At 52.1% G+C, this 22,335-nt stretch overlaps 1 protein-coding gene across 1 annotated transcript in view; it reads right to left on the reverse strand.

Moving 5' to 3' along the window:
• The window catches only part of HIRA (histone cell cycle regulator), a gene marked incomplete at its 5' end in the record, with an annotated part of 75,485 nt that extends 53,153 nt beyond the window's left edge, over window positions 1-22,332 (reverse strand). The window contains 5 exons of the mRNA XM_079717694.1: window positions 2,339-2,433; window positions 3,644-3,734; window positions 4,933-5,043; window positions 6,268-6,330; window positions 22,296-22,332. Of these exons, the coding sequence (XP_079573820.1) occupies window positions 2,339-2,433; window positions 3,644-3,734; window positions 4,933-5,043; window positions 6,268-6,330; window positions 22,296-22,332 (397 nt within the window). The remainder of the gene's footprint in view (window positions 1-2,338; window positions 2,434-3,643; window positions 3,735-4,932; window positions 5,044-6,267; window positions 6,331-22,295) is intronic.
• Window positions 22,333-22,335: the final 3 nt, after the last annotated feature.

Raw genomic sequence — 22,335 nt, forward strand, 5'->3', positions numbered from 1 at the left:
ATAGCTCTCTGCAGGTCCACACGGTTGTCCCCTCATCGCCATCTGCTCAACCCCTGGACGCCACCTTCTCAGTGAGACCCTCCTTGGGAATCTGAGTAAAACTGCACTTATCTCTTTCTATCATTAGATATTCCAATTGGCTATGACTAGTGAAAGACAGATAATTAAAAATCTTCTTATATGAGGCCAATTCAAGGACTTTTTTTTTTTTTTTTTGCGGTACGCGGGCCTCTCACTGCCGTGGCCTCTCCCGTCGTGGAGCACAGGCTCCAGACGCGCAGGCCCAGCGGCCATGGCTCACGGGCCCAGCCGCTCCATGGCATGTGGGATCCTCCCGGACCGGGGCACGAACCTGCGTCCCCTGCACCGGTAGGCGGACTCTCAACCACTGCGCCACCAGGGAAGCCCTCTCAATGACTTATTTTTATTAGTCTGAAGTGCTTTTCAATGCTTTATAAGTCCTAAAAGCTTTATTCCTCACATCATCTCATTTCTCTATTGTTTTCCAGTTTGTCAACCTACTTCTTCTTTTTCTTTTCTCTCTTTTTTTTGGCCATGCCACATGGCTTGTGGGATCCTTGTTCCCTGACCAGGGATTCAACCTGGGCCCCGGCAGTGAGAGTGCTGAGTCCTAACCACTGGACCGCCAGGGTTATTCTGCTTAACTTTATTCTGCTTAACTGTATGGCAGAAATTCCAAAATAACAAATGAGGTGATAGCACCCATGTTTATCTTTTCTCTGTATCAATGGGAACAAGGCTCAACTGTGAACTATAATATGTGCCCGTGGTTTGAAAGACACAGGGCTCTATCATGGTAGGGAAACAGCTTTCTATGGCCATTAAAAAAAAACTATTTTTATTAGCAATTGATGGTGTTACCAGGACCACTGCAAAAGGAGTGGCAGGTATCCCCACTGAAGGTGGGCACCCCTACCTGCCTGGTCGAGGAGAGCCCCGGGGTGGTGGGCCAGGAGGGAGGGCGAGGTTATGGCTCAGTCCAAGTCTCAGGTTAGGGGCCCCATGAAAGTCATCACTCAGGCCCCACCCCACTTGGATAACCTCATGGATACCTTGTCCAAGTTCCAGAGAAGCCTAACTAGACTCCACTGTGAGCACCTGTCAGCAAGTTAGGGTAAGTTACACATTTTTACTGTTATCAAAGATAACACAATGTTACACTATCAGCTTTCAAAGATGTGGACTCAGTCTGTGGTCTCTAAGAGGTGGGTCTGTTCACCTTTAAAGTGTCGTCTGCAGAGTGTGTGTTGAGCACAGACTGCAATGGACCATAGCTGATTCTCTCCTGCCCCATCTCCGCCCCCCCAGGCCTCAAGCTGCAGGCTCAATTCCAACCAGCTCGGGACACCCCCAACTCCTACCCCCAAAACCCAGCACATCCTGCACTGAACTGGCATCCAGCCCCGTAAACCCATGGTCGTATGGTCTCAGCAGAGGATACCGCTGGCTCCCCAGGTACCCAGCTAGGGGTCTCCCTCACGTCTCCTTTTGCTCAGCCCTTCGAAGTCCCCAGGTCAGTCTCCTCCTCTATCTCAATGATCATAGGCCTAGTTTGGGCCCTTGCAGTTTTCATCTGAACCCCTGAAACTGCCTTCTTTTCCACAGGGCTGTCAGATGATCCCCGTCTCAGGCCTCCACGACAAAGGGCACCCTCATTAGCAGGAGCGCAAGCCTTCCATGACCTGCCCCCACACACTTAGCCAGCCCCACCCCGCGCCGCTTGCTGCTGTGCAGTACACGTCCAGCGGGGTGAGATGCTGCCAGCTCACCATTGGCACCAAGCCTTTCTGGCTTCTGCTGGCCCCTGCCTGGTACACCCTCCCAGCTATTCCCGGCTAGACCGCAGGCTCTCCGAGGAAGACTGAATTGCACTGACTCTGGTATCCCTGGCATCTGACCAAGTGATGTCAACTTCAGTCCAAATCTGAAAAATGAATTTCTTTCCATACCAAGCCTATTTAAAACACTTTGCAAACTCTCTCAAAGTCAAGTAAAAAGCTTTACAGTGGGCCCCCATGTGCGGGTTTCTGTGGAATAAAGAAAGTGCGCTTACGGACTTAGCGATCCACTGATGGAGGTAGTGACTCAGTTCCCAGGATAAACAGCGGAACGTGGGGAGTTCTACATTAAAGATATAAACATACAGCCCATGAGGGCAGGAGTGGGGACTGACGCAGCTGGAGGCAGGCAGCGGGGAGGGGAGGGGTGGCCCAGACACAGGGCTGCTCTAAGGACCCACAGTCCACAGGGGCCGTGGAGGTGCCGCTGCTGCTCTCGGCCACCGCCGGGGCGCCCACCCCACGGGCAGCCCACTCACCGCCTGAGTGACTCCGCAGGATGGAGACACATCGCCACTGCTCCACATTGGCAAGCTTGCCACTGGAGCCGAACACGGTGCTGGGGCCGATGTACCTGTGTGAGAGAGGAGTCAGAAGGGCACCCGGGGACTTCCGGGCATCGCAGAGACAAAGCAGACAGACAGCGGCTGGCGAGGGCCAAATGGGTGAACAATGGGGGCTGACTGGGCAAATTATATCTGTTCACTGGATGGAACACTACACAGCCTACACCGATCTTGGGAAAATGTCCATGGGATAGAATTAAGTGAAGGCAACAGGTCCCAGAATGTCACATACAACACGATACCACACGTCACCTACGCCGGAAAATGGACCAGAAGGACATACGTGAAAAATACAAAAATATCAACAGTGGCTTCCTTTAGACGGTGGGATTATGATTTTTTCTCTTCAATTTTCCAAACTGTATACTAAATACGTTATTTATGTTGGCTAAAGCAGCAGAAGCAACACTATTTTTCAAGCCCTCCTGTAAGGACTTGAACGCCTCTGCCTTAACACTGGGACAGGGAAAGCACTGGAACTGGGGTGCTCGCTCCTGGGTCTTGAGCAGTCACGGAGCCCTGAAGACATGGCGCCAACACCTCGGACCCCCAGAGGCTCTGTTAACACCCTTAGCTCCTGTAGAGTTCTTCCAAACCTACAGGAAGGGCTCATGGAGGCAGCTGGCTGGGCTGAAGGAGACAGTGTGCGTCTGCTCGCCAAGCCACAGCCTTGGGGACACTCTAGCTGAGCAGGAGGGTGGGGTCTGGTCTCCAGCCTGGCTGGCCCCAAAGGCCCAGGACCTACCCTAGGAGACTCCAGGAGATGGTCAGTTCATTGTGGGTGCAGAGCAGGGGCTTTCAGGGAAGGTGGGGCTCCTGGGAGCCCCAGGTAAGGCTCACAGAGAACGAGGTGAATGGCAAGAGGGCTGGCTCTGGATCCCCCACCCCAGATCCCATCAGAACACCTTGTGTGTTAGGAAATTTCACTTGAAGGACAAAACAAATGAAGCCATCAATGTCAGCCCTGGAAGGGACGAGCCCTTCTTTTTCAGGTGAAACCCTACGGCCCTGTGAGGAGAGCTGAGCAGGTCCACAGTCAGGTGGGTGGCCACCCACCACCCTGGTCAGGCCCCGGCTGCCCCGCCTACATGTGCTTCCTGGTACTCATCGAGTCAGAGGTCTGGAGACCTCAGTGCCAGGGTGGGGAAAGCGACTGTGATAAAGACCAGCAAAGAAGCTTATAAAAATAAAATGTGAAGAAAAGAAAATGATGCTTACGTAGCCCGCTTCCACACCATAATCAGTTTGTCATCTCCCCCAGAAGCTAAATACATCCCACTGTTTGACCACCGCACACAGTTCACACAGGCTGGGAAGAAAAGAAAATAGGGTGATGAAAATCCAGTCGCCATGCTCATTTGTTTTGTGCAGTTTGGCAAGATGCAGAGGGTTTACAAAATCTAATCTATCTGATCTATTCAAGGTACCTACTGTGTGACAGCCCCAGAAGAACAGTTCAGTTCACGCACCAACCTACTTGTGCTGTAAGAACAAATACCAGAGCAGAGTCTGGAGGGGAAACGCTACGTCATCTGAGAAGCATTAGTACTTAATCAAACAGTCAATAGGAGAAGTCTTTCCATGAAAACTGGTAAGTAACTAAATCTCATTATTTCAAAAAGGCTGTCAAATGATGAGGTGTATTTCTGAGCAGGGATAATTCTCAAAATGAGGGCATGTACTAAAAAGGCCAAGACGCCTTTCCCAGAACTTTCAGGGGAGCAGCTTGGTAGAGCATAAAACTCTGACTTCAAGCCACCTACCAGCTCTTTTTCCAAACTTGTCAACACTGCAGGTAGACTGGTCCTGCACTTATAAACTAAGGCCAGGAGAAATCCCTGTTGGCCCTGATGGGTCAGAGCCTCTGGAGCCCCACAGCAAAAGGGACATTATCCAAGATGTGGTCCACACGTGGCCTGCAGGCACCTTGTGTTCTGGGGTGGAGGACGCCAAGGGGTGTGTCAGGAGAGCAGGAACACATAGCACACAGGGAGGGGGCATAACTGATAGTGGAGCATCTCGGGGGGCAGCTAGGTTGGAAACCAGAGCCAGGTATGGTCACCCGGATGCTCAAGGGCAGGAAACTAAGGCACTACAGCAGGAAAGGAAACTACAACACTGTCCAGTGGCCACAAGAGCCTGGCAAAGGGCCCCAAGTGACATGGCGGCCATCTGAGACATTTGGTGAGCTGTCTTTTGTGTACCCTTCCCCGGAACCCTACTGCTTCCAGGTCGCTGGCCCCAAAGCCCCATGGAATCAGGCAGTAACGACTCATGAGCAGGAAATCACCAGAGGTACCTGCAGACTGTCCAAAGATGGTTCTGTGGGCAGGCCGAGTCTTCTGCTGAATAACTCACCCAGGTGTGCAGCCAACATCTGTGCCTTCAGACAGCAGGCCGAGGGGAGCTACCGCCGCACGGGCCTTATCTCTCTAATTACAAACACACGTGCTAACCTTGGGCACTGTGCCAACACGCAAAGCCTGCAAAGGGCCACCCTGTAATACCTAAGTGATTGTCCATCTGGCAAAGCATCTTGGGGACATTTTCATCCTTCTCGTCATCCTCCTGGAGGACTGGAGACATATTCCAGATTACAACCTTCCCAGAATCCTGTCCTGGAACGAAGGAGCAGAAACAACTCAATGTGTCAGGAGTGTCAATAGGAGCCTGTGACCCGCCCTCACCTAGCTGTCAGAAGTCAGGGCTGATAGATCAGCGGGATCTGAGTTACTATTACGTGTCACAGGGAAGGTGAACAAAAACAAGTGCCGCTGGGGACCGGAGGCAGTGGGCTCAGTAGGAGGCTGAGGCCAGCCTGGGTCTGCACTGAACTCTGGCCTTGTCTCTAACACAGGTCCACCAGGGGCCCCTAGGAGGTCCTCGTGCCCACCCAGAATCCAGACCCCTCATATGGAACCCAAAGAGGCTGTGCACAGGCACCCCCGCAACCTCCCCTCCCCTCTAGGTGCTGCTTGGGGTCCACTGCTGTTCCCACAGCTGACTGGACACTTTGAGAACCAAGCCTGAAATGTGCCCTCAACACAGGAAAAGGATCGTTACCATCTTACCTGCCCTTTGCCATCACCTACAGATGGGAGGTCAACTAAAAGAGGGCATTTGAGGTTCCTGTGGTCATAAGCAGATGTAGTACTCTGCTAAAAATATACATCTATGCATTTTAGTAATGTTTTCCATTACTGATAACTAAAAAACGGCAGCCTCTCACTAACTTTCTGTTACCGAAGGCAAAAACTAGTAAGTGCCTAGAAATGGACATGTCAGAATTACTATAAAGCATGCTTGAAATGGCCTCTTGGCCAGTAGGTAAAAATATTTCCTCAACAGCTCCCAAGACCTCACTGTGCCAAGTCGGGCGGGAAGGTGCGCCCCCTCTCGTGGACAAGGACAAAACTCCGGCCCCCCAGCTAAGTCCAGAGCTCTTGAGTGACACAGTTGAATTCTTTTGAGCCCAGAAAAATAAGCTTCATGACTACATGACTAACTTCATAATTTAGCCACCTCCTCCCTTTTTCAAGGTGAGCAAATGCTACCAGAGACCTTGCCTCAGGGGCTGGGGCTTTGTCCACAGGACCACCGGCCACTCCCCGTGCTCACTAAGGTGGGGATGCAGACTGATTGTAATATGAGCCTAGTCAGCAGGAATCTGCTGCCAAAGTAGTTTCAGAGAGTATGCCAGAGCCACAAAGGGCTTAGATGTGACCTGCCACATCCATGCTGATGAGCAGCAGGCCCTCTCCCTCCTCCCAGCTCCTGGGCATCAGGAGACATGGGGTGAGGCGCAGGGCTGTGAGCGCTCCCTCCACTACCTGTGAACATACCTTGTCCTCCAGTTGCGAACTTGGTCCCGTCAGGGTGAATATCAACTGAAAAAATTGGCTTGCCTGGGAACAAAGAAAAAAAACACATAACATCTCTCTTGGCTTTTATTCACTGGAAAATAGCAGCAAGCTCAAACATTTAAAATATTGGTTATTCATGTAATGTCCCTAATCACTGCTCCTAGAGAAAAAAACAGGCTACCAATAAATCAGCTGTGAGTTAAAAGACTCTCCAAGGGACATCAAATAGCTTAAAGTCTGAAAGTGGGACAAAGCGTCCTGTCACTGCGGGACTGAGCCCGCAGACCCCGGCACTTACACTGATATCCACCGGATGAAAGCCCGCCACCTGCCAGGTGTGCATGTTTGGAAAGACCATGAGCTACTGGGGACAAGAGCCCTGAGTCACAGGGGCTGCACCTCAGCCATCTCCCCATCCCAGGGATTTGTACTTGGCTGCAGCTGGGACACAGGTAGCCTGGCTCTTCCGCCTGGCCATCCGACAGCTGCGCAGGACCAGCTGCTGCAATGCATAGGCAGCGCCTCTCTCGTCGTGACCCTGCTCCCCAAAGCCCCCCCACCCCGTGTGTTCTTGCTGCATTGACGTCCATGGAGAGTCGCCTTCTCAATGTCTCCTCCAGCTGAGCCTCCAGGGATGGCCCCACGGTGTGGTCAATCAGACAGTCAGGGAAGGGCTGTGGTGCAACATGCGCCCAGTCCCCCACCAGGGGCCCATGAAGCTGGATAGCCAGCTGGGCAGACCTGGCTGGCAAAGGCGCCACAGCAGACTGTGCCTGTGCCGGGTGGGTGTTTGTCCAGCTCCCTGGCCTCCTTCAGCTTCTGGCCTGGGCCTTGGGAGGGTGGCTCAGAAATATCTGCTCAGGGACAAATGAGACGCTTGACAACGAACTGGACATCAGCGGTCGTTGATACAAAGGGCTGTTGCCAAGGGGTCTCTTAGTTGAGGATGCTCTCTCTGTCACCCAAGAGGTGGTGGCATGGACACTAGCACGAGGGTCACGAGCTCTGGAATCACGTGGCAGCAAGTGCGGGTTGGGCAGGGCCGGTGGTGGCTGCTTGAGAGCTGAAAGTCCTGCCAGGGCTCCCATGCGAGCACGGAAGATCAAGTGCTGGGACCAAAAGGCCAGCGTGGCCCGAGGCGGCACCCAGCTCACCCCACCTTCTTCTGGAGGGCCCACCCCCACTGTCAAGCTGAAAGTGAGCTTCCACAAGACCAGGGAAGTGCCCCCTCCCTCTATTAGTCATTATGTGGTCCTGGGGGAAGCAGCGGTGCAGGGCTATCAGCAAGCAGAGGTGCCAAATGCAAACGCCCTACTGCGTCTCCAGTAGCAGGGCAGTCACTCCAACAGCAAAGCCTCTACAACAGGCCCCGGTCCCTGAGCCAGAGCTCTACAGTGACAGGTCAAGTTCAGCCCGGCAGCTGCCGACCAGTCTTGAGCACACACAGTGTGTTCAAAGTCATCCCCCTCACACAGGAAACTCAGTCCCAGGCCACTGTGAGCACTTGTTCCCGGGGTACATGGGACGAGCCCCAACACAGCCGCACTCTCTCCAGCGCAGAGCAGCTGGCCCGCCAGAGCTCTTCCTCAGCAGGCCAGACCCTAACAGTCCCCTCTTAACCTTCAAGAAAAAGAGCCCAGAAACCATCCCCCGGGGGGCCCAGGAAGGCAGGTGCAGAGAGCACGGGTGAGAGGACCTGAAGGGCCCATACTCAGGCAGGTGGGGACGCCTGCGCCCTCCTGGGTCAAGTGGCTGCCATCAGTGACACCAGAGTCCCACATGCACTGCTGCGAACGTGCCACCCTTTCCCACAGGCTGAGTGGGTGGAGGGAAGCCGTTGTGAAGGTGGTTTCCTGCCACCCGCGCTGTGAGAAAGAGAAAGGACAAGCGGGGGCCATGGGCCCAGCCACCCAGCGCCGAGACCTGGCAGGGCCCTGCTGGACGCCAGGGGAGAGGGAGCAGCTGGCACCACTAAGGCCTCATGAAACTCAGAAGAGCAGGCGTCTCCAGGGGCAGGGGCTGCGACCTGGCCGTGCCTTCCTCCAGGGCCAGGGCCACGCGGGGGTCCGTCTGAGGGGCGCTGCCTTTCCAGGGCCAGAACCGCTGCACCCCGGCCCCCCACTGCTCCCAGGCTTTTCTCAAACCAGCAGGCAGCATGGTCCGGGGCCTTCCCTCACTCATTTCACCACGAGGGGGAAACGGAGGCATGCAGAGAGGTCTGGAAAGTTGCCCAAGGCCACACAGCTGCCTGGTAGAGGCCAGGTATCTGGCCCCAAAGCCCAAGGTGTAAACTACCTGCCTGGGGGGAACCCATCCCCGAAAAGCCCAGAGGGGAGAAATGAGGGCTAGCGAGCCAGAGGGAGGGCGGGCGAGAGTGTAAGCGTGAGCGTGCAGGACGGGGCCTGCTGCTCTGAGCATCGCCCTGGACTCCTCGGCTCTTTGAGCCTGGGTGTACCCCGCCCCCTGAATTTGGGCTGGCCCTGAACCAGTCTTTAACTAACAGAATGTGTGGCAGGCTTGTAAGGAAGCTTCGTCCAACATCTGCCCTCTGGAGAGAGCCTGCTGCCACGTAAGAAGTCCAACCCCGCTGAGACCACCTTGTTGAGACGAGGCCCCAGCTGGCCACACGGAGTGAGAAGTGGGCCTCAAGGCCGGGCCCCGGGGCCCCAGGTGAGCTGTTCCAGCCCCGGGCTGCTCAAGCTGCCCCAGCAGAGCCCGTGAGGAGCTGGGATGAGCTGGCCCCACAGAGCCCTGCCAAGAGCAGCATCACAAACGATAATAAAGCCGTTGTTTTAAGCCAGCAAGTTTGGGGGTGGTTTGTTATACACGAGATAACCCAAGATGCCAGTTCATTCACTGTTCTGCTTAAGCCAACCCAAGCTGACCATTTATCATCTTAACCAAGAAAGTTCCAGCTCAGCCAGCATCAGTCTTAAGTGGCCACCAGTGAGGAGCATCCACCGGCCCCCGGGGTGCTAGTTAGCTCCTGAAGTCTGTATTCCCTCCTGGAGCACATCAAAGTCACTTGCCTACAAGTCACAGGCCAGCCTGACCCCCCAAGAACACAAAGAGCCCAAGGGCTCCACTGCACAGGTATCAATCACAGCCCATCCTAGGAGCTGACACTGGGCTAAGCAGACAGAAAGTAAAGATACAGAAGCCCAGCCCTGCCCAGGGAGCGCCAAAACGTAGACAACATGAACCTCATAGCTAAGTCCAGTGACAGAGGTCTGCAGGGGTGGGGAGCCACCTAACTCATCCTGGGTCTTCCTGCAGAAATCACAACTGCCCCAAGTCCCCAAGGCTGAGGAGTCAGCCGAAAGAGTGGGGGAGGGGACCCCCAAGCTGCGGGGACGTGGCATGGAATCAAGAATGGGTCCGACCTGCCACTGTGCAGTGCAGCACGGGCAGAGTGGGGAGGGAGCTGGACAGATAGGCAGGGTGCCACCAAGGAGTGCACACCTTCCCAACTGCCACTCTGGGTCGGGGGCATTAGCTGTTCAGACGGAGAGGGAATTGTTAAGCTGGAGGGCAGTGGGATGGCAGAAATGGGGGGTGGGAACAGGCCTGGGCTTGGGCAGTAAGCGCCCACGGGTTGGATCCTCAGCCCTGCTGCTCACCAGCTCCACAGCCTCAAGTAAGTTACTTAATCTTCCTCTGCAAGTTACTTAATCTTCCTCTGCAGTTTCCTAATCTACAAAATGGGGAGGCCACAGTCACCCTGACCAGCACCTTGCAAGATGGATTAAGATGCCTAGTCACATGCTTCTGAGGCCTAAGTCTCACGTCTGTTTCTGAGATCATGGTGCGCCCCGGTGAGGGGCGTGGCTGGCATAACTGTCTCCTTTTGCAGTGACGCGCTCCGGATCAGAGGACACACAGAAGTGGACCTACAGGAGGCCACCGGCATGGTGCTGGCTGTCCACCTGCTAAGGCACTGGACCTTCCAGCCCCAAGGAGAGCAGTGGCTCACATGTCCTCCTTTTTCTAAAGGGCTCTTGGCAGTGGAGCTGAGGGAAGGGATGCTGTGGCTGGATTAGTTCGAGGACTTTCCATGTGGCCCAGCACAAGGACAAAGATGAGCTCCCAACCCCCTCCAGCGTTCAGCTCTTCTTTGTACAGAGACAGAGACAAAAGTTAAATTAACACACTCCCTGGACCCTTAGAGCTGTCAGCATCCAGCACTCTCTCCCCCGGCACTCTCTCCCCAGACACCCACCAGCCCATTCTCCTTGGCTGTTTCCAGGTCGCCCCTCCCTGACACCTTTGGGGACCCCTCCTCAGCGCACATAGAGCACCCCGCTTCCACACTCTCCTGTCTGTGTGTGCTGATCTGAGGACTGCAGCACAGATGCTCGTCATGGGGCAGAAGAGAGTGAGTTACAGAAGCTGGGTTTTAGCCAGGGTGCTCAGATAGAATCCTCCTTCCTGGCTTCAGGGAGCTTCCCAGAGGAGCGGAGTGCTGGCAGGGAGAAGTGGGAGGAAGCACGGAGGGCACAGACAGGCCAGCTGCCTGCTATGCAGCCAGAGGGCCTCTGGCCTTTATGCTCCGACAGCTCACGGGGTAGAAGTGACTGGAAGTTCCTTAGTGCATCGTGCTGGCGAGGAGTTTGGGGAAGGTGAGGCCTCCATTCACTGTGTGCTGTGCCCATATGGCCCAATAATACTTGGTTCTAACAAATTTTGGTAAATTTGTAATTAAATGTGAAACATGGGAAAATATTTGAAACATTTATTAAGTGAAAAAGAAGTTACAAAACAATATTAAAATATAAGGTGGGTGCAAAACACATGATCTTATGTGTAGAAAACCTTAAAGATTCCACAGAATAAACAAATTTAGCAGAGCTGAAGGATACAAAATCAACAAACATCAGCTGCAATTCTACACATTAACAGTGAAAATCCAAAAGAAACAATTCTATTTAAAATAGAATCAAAAAGAAAAAAATATTTAGAAGTAAACTTAACCAAGGTCAAAGACTTGTACGTGAGAACTAGAAAACAGTGCCAAGACAACCAACAGAAACACAAATAAATGGAAAAACAGCCCATCTTCATGAATCGAAGACTTAATATTGTTAAGATGTCAGTAACATCCAAAGCTGTACAGATTTAATGCAATCCCTGTCAGAGCTGCAATGACGTTTTTTGGGGGGGGCAAAAACAGAAAAACCCATCCTAAAATTCTTATGGAATCTCAAGGGACTCCAAATAGCCAAACAAATTCTGAAAAAGAACAAAGTGGGAGGTCTTACACTTGTTGATTTCAAAATTTACTATGGGGCTTCCCTGGGGGCGCAGTGGTTGAGAGTCTGCCTGCCGATTCAGGGGACATGGGTTCGTGCCCCAGTCCGGGAAGATCCCACATGCCGTGGAGCGGCTAGGCCCGTGAGCCATGGCCGCTGAGCCTGCACGTCCGGAGCCTGTGCTCCGCAACGGGAGAGGTCACAACAGTGAGAGCCCTGCGTACCACCAAAAAAAAAAAAAATTACTACGAAGTTATAGTAATCAAAAGTGTGTTATTGGCATGAAGACACACAGACCAATGAAACAGAATACAGATTTTCAAAAAGGCTGCCAAGGCCATTCAATACAGCAAAGGACAGTCTCTTCAACAAGCGGTTCAAGGAAAACAATATCCACATGCAGAAGAATGAGACTGGACCCTTACCTAACACCATCTACAAAAATTAACTCAAAATGGATCAAAGACCCAAATGTTGAACCTAACACTATAAAAATTCTTAGAACAAAACATAGGGAAAAAGCATTGGATTTGGCAATGATTTTTTTAGATATGATAGCAAAGGCACAGGCATTAAGAGAAAAAATAGACAAACTGGATTTCTTGAAAACTTTCGCCCATCAAAGGATACTATCAACAGGATAAAAAGACAACGCACAGAAAATACTGGCAAACTACATATCAGATAAGGAATTTATGTCCAGAATATATAGAGAACTCCTAAAACTCAATACAAAAAAACAAAAAAAGAAAAGTAAAGTAAAAATAACAAGTGTTGGTGGGGATGTGGAGAAATTGGAACTCTGTACTCTGCTGGTGGGAATGAAAAATGGTGCAGCTGCTGTGGAAACCAGTATGGCAGTTCCTCAAAAAATTAAAAATAGAATTACCTGTGATCCAGCAATTCCACTTCTGGGTTTATACCCAAAGGGATTGAAAGCAGGGTCTTGAAGAGATATTTGTACACCCACATTCATAGCAGCTTTATTCACAACAGCTAAGAGGTGGAAGTAACCTCATGTCCATCGATGGATGATGGATAAGTAAAATGTGGTATGTCCACACAATGGAATATTATTCAGCAATAAAAAGGAAAGAAATTCTGACACAAGCTACAACATGGATGAACTGTGAAGACATTATGTTAATTTGCATAAGCCAGTCACAAAAGCACAAATACTGTATGATTCCACTTATATGAAGTCCCTAGAGAAGTCAAATTCATAGAGACAGGAAGTAGATGGTGGTGCCAGGGGCTGGGGGAGGGGGAACTGGGGAGTTACTGCTTAATGGGGACAGAGTTTCAGTTTTGTATGATGAACAGGTGTGGAGACTGGCTGCACGACAATGTGAACATACAAAACACTACTGAATTATACACTTAAAAGATGGTTAAGATGGTAAATTTTATGTTATGGTTTACTTTGCCACAACTTAAAAAAATGCTAACCAAAACCAAAGCAAACCACATAAATATGTATACAAGCTGGAGGGGCGTGGGAGGGAGGTGGGTATGGCTGTAAAGGTGTTCGAACCATTTGGTCTTGACTGCTGTGGATACATGAACCCACACAGGTGCAAAGCTGTGTGGGACTCAGCAGCCACCCCACGCAGATGAACGCTACAAGTTAAGAGTGGGCTCTGAGTGAGGCAGGTGGGGTCTGTCAACATCATCGTGACATCAGACTGCAGCTTTGCAAAACGTCACCCCTGGGAGAAACTGGGCAAAGTGTACAGAGGATCTCAGCTGCACGGGAATCTACAACCATCTCAATAAGGAATAAATGCACATACGTACACATGAAGCCTGTTTTCTAAAAACTGCATATATATCTGTGTCTGATAAAGGTAAACATCAAAACACCAGTGGCTGTCATCATGAAGCGGATGCTTTTCTCGTGCAGGTGACAGTGTGCACGTCCCACAACCAGCAATCTCTCTGGAGGGAACCCTGCACTTGAGCTCTCTGCTCTCTGCGGAGCAGGAAACCCCTCCGTCCAGCTGCCTGCCTGCCAGGCCTCTAGCCCTCACATCGCCACAAGCAGCTCCTGGTCTTCCCGCCCAAACCTGCCATCTTGGTCAAGGTCTCACAACAGCCACACGACTCGCGACTTCTCCGGCCTCAACTCCAGACCAGCCCCTGCCCCCACTGGTGGTCCAGTGCCCTCTTCCTCTCCACTCCCACCCAGCGCCCACCCTGGCTCTTTCCCTCCTGCCTCCGTTCCCTGCACTGAGGCCTCCCCTGACCACCCAGCTTGGCACAACAACCCCACTAACACTGATCTACTTTCCCACGTACTGTAGGTGTCGCTTCCTTTATTGCACGCCTGTCTACTCTGCCCACCAGAATGTAAAGCCCGAGAGCTGAGCCACTTTTGTCTGCTTAGTCACGGGGTCTCCCCAGGGCAGCGGCACACAGTAGGCACTCCATAAACACTTGATGTTGTGAAAGGCTGGGCAGAGGCCCCCAATTCTAACACACATTCCGTGTCACTAGCATCCCAATCCTGGGAAGGCCAGCTCCTCCTGACTGAGGGGGGGACTCATGTCGGTGAACCCCTGCAGGGGAAGCAGAGCCCTGGCTGCACAGAGCCGTCTGCAGCTGGGACCTCCACTGCTTCAACCACAACTTCTTGGTCTCCCTAAGTCAGCACCACTGCAGGGACACCTCAGGTGTCAGGTGCCTGAGACGTTCAAAACACAGCACAGGAAGGAAGCTGGAGCAACCGTTGTTGGGTTGGGTGTTTTTTTTTTGCGGGGGTGGGGGGGGCGGGCCATGAACTAGAGTTGAAGAAAGTGCAGGTATATCATTTACCGACCTCGTCACGTCTCCTGCAGCATTTGCCAACACACAATCAAGAAGGCTTTGGGGGCCTCCCTGGTGGCACAGTGGGTGAGAGTCCGCCTGCCGATGCAGGGGACACGGGTGCCCCGGTCCAGGATGATCCCACATGCCACGGAGTGGCTAGGCCCATGAGCCATGGCCGCTGAGCCTGCGCATCCGGAGCCTGTGCTCCGCAACAGGAGAGGCCACAACAGTGAGAGGCCCGCGTACCCCCCAAAAAAAAAAAAAAGAAAGAAAGCAAGCTTTGGTGTTTCTTCATACTCTTTTCTCCTCTAATTTTACAGAACAGAGATATTCCTTAAAAGGTATCTGCAAGATGGATTTCTATAAATAGAGTCATCCCTCCTTATCTAGATCCATTAGAAAATTAAGAGCAGTTAAGAACAACTTTCCAGGCTTCCCTGGTGGTGAAGTGGTTAAGAATCCACCTGCCAATGCAGGGGACACAGGTTCGAGCCCCGGTCCGGGAAGATCCCACATGCCATGGAGCAACTAAGCCCGCGCGCCTAGAGCCCGTGCTCCGCAAAAAGAGAAGCCACCGCAATGAGAAGCTCGCGCACCACAATGAAGAGCAGCCCCTGCTCGCAGCAACTAGAGAGAGCCTGCGTGCAGCAATGAAGACCCAACACAGTCAAAAAAAAAAAAAAACTTTCCCATAGAGGAGAAAGTTTGTTTAACAACAACCACAACTAAGAAAATAACACTATAGTTAATACTGTATTGCACATTTGAAAGTTGCTAAGAGAATAAATTTTAAAAGTTCTCATCAAGAAAAAATAATTCTTTAACTATGTGAGGTGACAGATGTTGACTTATTGCGGTGATCATTTTGCAATATGAACAAATATTGAATCATTATGTTGTACACCTGAAACTAATTAATGTACATCAATTAAAAAAAAGAAAAAAGAAAAATAACAACCCTACAATATTATTTAAGTGGAAAATGCATGGTAACACTTCAGCTGTCTGAAGGGAGGCTACTCAGTAAAAACACTGGATTTACTATGATATCGGGCATTTGGCTAAGATCTTGAACAACCCAGGTACCTTTATAATGTGGTATACACACTAAATAAAATGTGTGTGTTTTTAAAAAGCACTGTTACCCAGTTATTTTTTCCAAATGGTCTAAAAGACCATATTAAGAAGTTTTAACAATGTGTTCTCCTTTTTGTATTTTCTAACTTTTTCTAAATTGAACAGGCATTACTTTTATAAGAAAAATTACATTTTGCACATTACAAGCATAAAGTCACAAAGTGCTCCATTATCCAGATCCTCACACACCATTAATGTACCCTAAAGCAATCAGATTGGCAATGGACACAGCCAAAAATAAAGCAGCCGTCCTGTTCCTCAACAGCAGCTCCAGCTCAGAGCCCTGGTGCTTCAGGAGGAGGCTGAGGCCCCTCAGCATACAGGCTCTTCGGGAAGGCCTCTCGCGGGGCCGGGCTTGGTCACCCCGCGTCACTGAACCTGGCTCCTCCTCCCCATCTGCTCCTTCACAGTCTTACTGATCCCACGGGCTCCCCTTCCCCCCCATCTCACACCCCACATTCAACCTGGTGACTACATTCACTACTGTAACTCTAATTTTCTGGGGAGGTGCAAACATTCTGTATCTTGAGTGGGGAACAGGTTACAGAGTGTACCTGTTTGTCAAAACTCACCATGTCTGTGCATTTCACTATGTAAATTACACTTCAACACCAACATGTGTGTATGTGTTTATATATACCCCCCCACCACACACACACTCACTGTACCACCACTGCCATGGCCACCTCTGGATCACTGCCACAGCCTCTTCCCAGGTCCCCCAGCTCCCGCCCTTGCCCCCATGCCCGCTGCCCGGCAGAGTCCTAGTGCAGTGGCCAGCAAGATCTCTGAGAGCACGCCAGGCGTGGGACTCCTCTACTCGAGCGGCATGGAGGGCCCGTACGTGTGGGTCCTCCAGCCAGTCCACTGCTCACTTGGCCTCACCTCCTGCTGCTCATGCCTCCCGGTGTTGCTCCCACATCCTTGCTCTTCCTCAGACCCACCAGGCAAGCTTACTCTGGCCATTCTCACTGCCTGAAATGCTCCTCCCACAGAGGGCCGCCTTCCTCACCTCCATCAGGCCTAGGAGGTTGCCATGATGCCCTGTCCAGGTGCCCTCCCTCCAGGAATGAAACACGCCCCCCCACCCCCCACCCCCAGCTGTGGGAGTGTTTACAGCCTGTGACAGCTCCTCAGCGGAAGAACTGCTTCGACCAAGATCAGGCCTCCTGGCGGGGACAGCCTGCGCCCGATGACTTTGGATGTGGGAGCATAAAGGCCTGAGCCCCTCATCCCTATTCGGGACAACTCTGAAGGGCTCACCCAGCCCCCCAGCAGGGCCAGTTGCAGCTTCTGCGGTACCTGCATTACCGACGAGCTCCTACCTGTCCAGCCCTGCTTCCCTCACACCCCACCAAGAACACCCCAGGTATGTCTTGGGCACACACACATCCAGCTCACCGTCTGCTTCCTGCAACGAGGTCTCTGCTCACGTTACCTTCTCACTCAGGCTTCCCCAAAGAACCTTATTTAAACTCCTCCCACCCTACCCCTACCCCAGGGCTTTCTCCCGCACTCACCCACCTACCACTCTCGTTTATGAGGCCTGCCCTCTGTCACCTGAGTAAGCTCCCCTCCTGCATCTCCTTTTCTCCTTACAGAAACTTACTGTCTCAGTTCCCATCTGTCAACTGTACTGTCAGGAATGTTTTCTTTCTGCAGCAAGTCATAGACAATTTCAAGGGTAACCTACTAAGTCACGTGACAAGTCCTGAGAAGGGTTGGCTTCAAGGTTCATTCATAGCAGCGTAAGCAGCCAGCCACTCCTTCCACCTTCCCCTCCTGTCATCCTCGGCGCGAGCCCCGTCCTTAGGGTCACAGGCTGGCTGCCACACACAGACGCAGTGAAGTCCAGGAAAAGAGAGATGGGCCTCTCAAGCATCTCTTCTTACCTGATTATTCCCCAGAAACCCCGAGCAGACATCCCCTCCCAGTCCTACTGGCTAGAACGGCATCACATGGCTGTTCCCCAACGAGGCCTGGGCACTCACCCACACTCCAGCTCAGGGCTATCAAGACGCTGAAGAAGAGGGCAGACAAGAGGAAAACCCTGGGGTTCTGATGGAAAGGAAGAAGTGGGTGGGCGTCCAGTGTCCACGACACGCCCTTCCTGCTCTTTAATGACATGGACGAACCCATGGCCCGCTCCTGCCTCCAGGTGTTGCTGCTCGTCTCAGCAGGATAAAATGTGCTTGCATCAACGTTTGGTCCCCAGGGCTCATTCCAGACCCATGTTTCATGAGCCAGACACCTCTGCAGTCCACAGGCAAACACCCTGGATGAACAGGGTAGCCTCGTACCTCTGGGGAAAAGGAGGGGTCAAGGCAGGCAGCAGGTCCCCTCCATGGCCAAGGCCAGGCACTGCCCAGAGGTCCCTCCCAGCTGTGTAACTACAATTCGACTCATAAGGTGAAAATATCTTTTTAACCACTCCTTAAATTAAAAGAAATATTTAAGAAAACCTCATTTCCTAGCCCTAATCTCTACTCTGTTCTCAGCGTACTAAAGAAGTCAACTCCGAGCGTCTCCAATCTACACAGCTACCTGCCTCTACCCCGTGTGTACCTCTACCACTGACCTCCCTGCCTCCGTCAGGGCCTCTCACCCAGGCCCAGGGAATGCCTGCCAGCTCCTCTGGGGCCTTCCAACCACACCCAGCCTCCTCAGAAACGCCCCATGCTCCCCTCTTGCAACCCCCAGAAGGAGTCCAAGCTTCTAGGCAGGTGCTCATGGCTCTGCCCTGCAGCCCCACCTGCCATCACCCGTGCAGTCTCTGTGCTAACATGCGCCACACGCCAGCCCTCCCTGGGCCTCCACTCCTGATGCTCCCACAGCAGCAGCACCTCCTCTGCCTCACAGTCCTCCTGTGGTCCAGACCCAGCCCAAGGGCATGGCACACCCACAGACCACGCCCTCCTCCCCAGGCTACCCTCTGCCCTGCATTCTAGAATGTGGTCTGTTCCCCTCTCCCACCTGGTGCAGTTTTCCGTGCACAGGGAGCATCTTTTTACCTCTGATCCCCACAGAACTTCTCACCAGAAGGGTTCAACGTTCAGTGCATAAATCAGTGTAAATCCCACAAGTGTATTATCTAAGGCAAAATCCCACCCGGTTTTCTTCCGAATTCTCTTCAGATGTATTCTGGTTATTTTTAAAAATCACTCTACTGTCTTCAGGTGTTAAGTCAGTGTGACACTGTGAAGAGAGCGTGCATTTCCTGAGCCTTCGCAGGTGAGCAGGGAGCAGTCAAGGCAGCTGTTACCCGCTTCACTTAACAGACCAGGATAAGAGATGTAAAGAACCTTCTGTAACACACTTTGGTGAGCAGCAGAGCACAGAGACTCAAGAACAGGACTATCTGACTCCAAAATAATAGGCAAATTCCTTGTCCTCAAGAAGCTTACAATTTAGTTGGATGGATGAAAAGGCCAAATAATGATATAAAGGTATCTCACCTAGAGCAGTCTCCCAGCCTCGGCACTATGGACGTTGGGCCAGGTGACTGTTGCAGAGGAGCATCCAAGAGGCCGCAGAGCATTCTAGTTCAGCAGCATCCTGTTCTCCACCCACACTCCACTCCCTCCAGCTGCGAAAACCAAAAATGTCTCCAGACTCTGGCTTGTTTGAGAAGCCCTGATCTGGGCCAACTGCACAGGTTACCTGAAAGACCAGGGCAGTCACAAAACGTCACTGCCGGGATCCCTCCTGGCCTGTTCTCAGAGCAGCTGTGCAGAGCCTTTCCACACCCAGGCCAGCTTCATTACTGGGTCATCCTTCCTCGAGTTTCCCCTTCAAACTGACATTCATTTTCACTAAGGTACAGGACATGCCTCAGTAGAATGTCTTAAATCCTTTGTGGAATGAGAAGAGGTAGGGAAAAGAATCCAATCATAGGACAGGAGAAAAAACACATGCCACAAAGCAATGCAGTTAACTGACAAATTATCCCATTATTGAAAATTTGCCAAACACCTTTTTACAACATTGCCAGAAACCAAAGGAGAATGAGTGTCCTTTCAGTCCTGGCCCTTCTGGTTAGAATGGGCTTCACTAAAGAGCTGTGCATGAACACCACAAGAATTCCAGAAAAACTCTCAGGGACAAAGGCCCAGCGATGGGAAGAACCATGAATCTCAATGATTCTCAACATACAAACTGCATTTTCCTACAACCAAAAACCCAATTGCTTTCAGTTTCCAACAAATATATGGTCATAACCTAACTTAGAAATAAACCTTATTTTGGCCAAGCCTAAAATAAAATACATAAGGAATGCCATATCCAAGAACACAGAGTAAAATATGTGTGTGTGTGTGTGTGTGTGAGTGAAGATGCTACTGGCATCTGGAGGGCAGAGGCCAGGGATGCTGCTAACATCCTACAACACAGATTGGTCTCCACAACAGTTATGTGGCCCAAAATGTCAATAGTGCTGAGACTGAGAAACCCTCTCTTATAGGAAAGGTCTCACTACTATCATCAGCCAGGAAAACGAAGACTGAGAACACACCTGCACCCAACAGACACTTCTCTCTCTGCTTTCAACTTGCCCGCTTTACACTATTTGATGAATCCCGCCACCTCAGGGAAAACGCAGGGCTCTCTGCTCCCTCCCTCTTCAGGCTCTTAGACCCCAGAAGTATGTTCAAGCTGCATAATCAGTCAGGAGACTGAATGCAGAGTCAGGAAGCCAGAAAGTGCAGTGATGCTCTCTCCAAACCACCACGATCTTTTGGGTCCCTTAATCCAAAGCACGTTCGACTTTACTGGCCACCACCCACCACCTGGGCTCCTGGCTAAGCATCGCTCGCCCCCAGCAGCTCCCCCTATTCACCAGTCTTTAAAGGACAGCTCAGTACTGATCCAGACCATCAGTATGTCCTTCAGGAGAGCAGTAATTTACCCAATAGTCCTGAACACTCAATGAAATGGGCGATTCCAGGAGATTTTAAAAGAAAGGAAACTTGACAAAGAACAGGTTTAAAAGAGTCTCAATTTCTTCTATTATCTCGGGGGGCACTTTGTCTTCCTTCCCAAGCAAACACCACAATCACCCTACGAAGAAGGCAGGGCAGATACTATCAGGTTCTACTCCAGGACAGTGGAGAGGCTGCAGCAACAAGAGGCCCCAGGCCCACAGCTCAGCCCACCCTGCCAGGCAGGGACTACTGGCTGCGGCCTGGCTGTTTGTGCCTAAACAATAGGTTAAGCATCCTGACTTACTTGTGCCTACACAGCATAAAACTTGTGTCCTACAAAGGAGCTTATCACGAAGTTATAAATTACATGGTAGAAGGAAGGCTGGAGGAGGGTACACAACACACACAACCTTATCTAGGCAGTGTCAAAATGAAAATTCCTTCACACCTCACTTGCACAGCAAACTAGCTCATCGTAAAAACTTTTCCCTTCCTGATTCACAAGCACCACAATTTATAATTACTGAACATTTGCCCAGTTCTCCAGGGAAAGATCTCACACTACACGTCAGGAAATGCGCTTGGAGACCAACACAGGAGAAATGAAACCAGAGTTCACTGCTTTTGCTTTCACATACTGTCAACCTAGCTGTCTTAGTAAGTTATTGCAACCTCAGCTCTCTTACCTGCATCAGCCAACGTTTATCACAGACCCTCTACGTGAAAGGCATTGCTGAGTGTGGCAGGGAATGCAGAGGGGAGCGAGGCAGTCTGCGCCCTAGGGGCACAAGGAATGTACACCCACAGGGAGAGAGCGTGTCTAGTGGAGTAACTCAAGAGGAATGGTAACAAAAGGAAAAGGGGACCTCACCCGGGCCCTGAAAAACGAGAAGGATGTCCTGCTAGAAGATAGAAAGGCTGCAGCAATAGAAAGCAAGCATCCTGAGATCAAGTTCAAAACTAAAAAGCAACACACTTAAGAAAGGCAAAAGCATCTACCCAACTTGTTCTAAAAGAAAACTAGCTCCCTCTAGTCGCACAGCAAAGTAGAAATGAGGAACAAGACAGAATCAGGGTGACTCTTTGCCTACCAGCAGTCGGGCCATCCAGGCTGCGGGCCCTCAGCTGGAGTATTGCTCCCTGGGCTCACTGCTACCGGCAGGGGGTGGCGGCTCGCTCCCCTCACCTTCCTAGGGGGCGAAGGCCAACTCCTGCAGCAAGTGTGCGGGCCAGGTAGAACTACAGCAAAACTGCTGGTTACCGCGCTTCTCTGTACCAGAGTCTCTTCTCAACCAGAGGACTGGATGAGTCCGCTCCCTGGGTGTGCTTTAGGGCCGCTGCCCCAGAGCTAAGGCAGGTCCTCTCCGAGCACACATCTGTGCCCCGTGGGCCCCATCCGAGTCGCCCTCATGCTCCAGCTCAGTGTGAACGTAATTCCTCGGGCTGGGGGATCTCAGCCCAGAATCACGGTCCCCCACCTAGAGCACTGTCACCAGATGCAGACCCTCTGGCATGGCAGGACGTGCCCATTCCATGTCTACACCCCGCCACTGAAAGGCCACTCCGCTCCAGTTTCACACACTGGACCGTCCTGGCACATTCCGGCCGGTGCCCAGGGCCGCTCCCCGCGCCGGGCCGCTAACCCTGCCCGGACCACGGGCGGGCGGCCGAGGGCTTGGAGCAAGGGCCGGGGCGAGGGCGGACGTGGCCGAGCACGTGCCCGGCTCCCGGTCTCCTCGCGCGAGGACAAAGTCCGCGACCGCCGGCCCCGCGGCGCGGGCACCGGGCACTCGGCGTCGGAGCGAGGCGGGCAGGCCTGCGCGCGGCTCCCACCTGGCTCCAGACCACGGCTCGTCTCCGGGCTCGGCCCCCCGCAACCCCCGCGCGCACTCACCATTGTGGTTGACCCAGGTCGGCTTCAGGAGCTTCATTGT

Source organism: Hyperoodon ampullatus, assembly GCF_949752795.1.
Source record: "Hyperoodon ampullatus genome assembly, chromosome: 13".
Classification (NCBI taxonomy): domain Eukaryota; kingdom Metazoa; phylum Chordata; class Mammalia; order Artiodactyla; family Ziphiidae; genus Hyperoodon; species Hyperoodon ampullatus.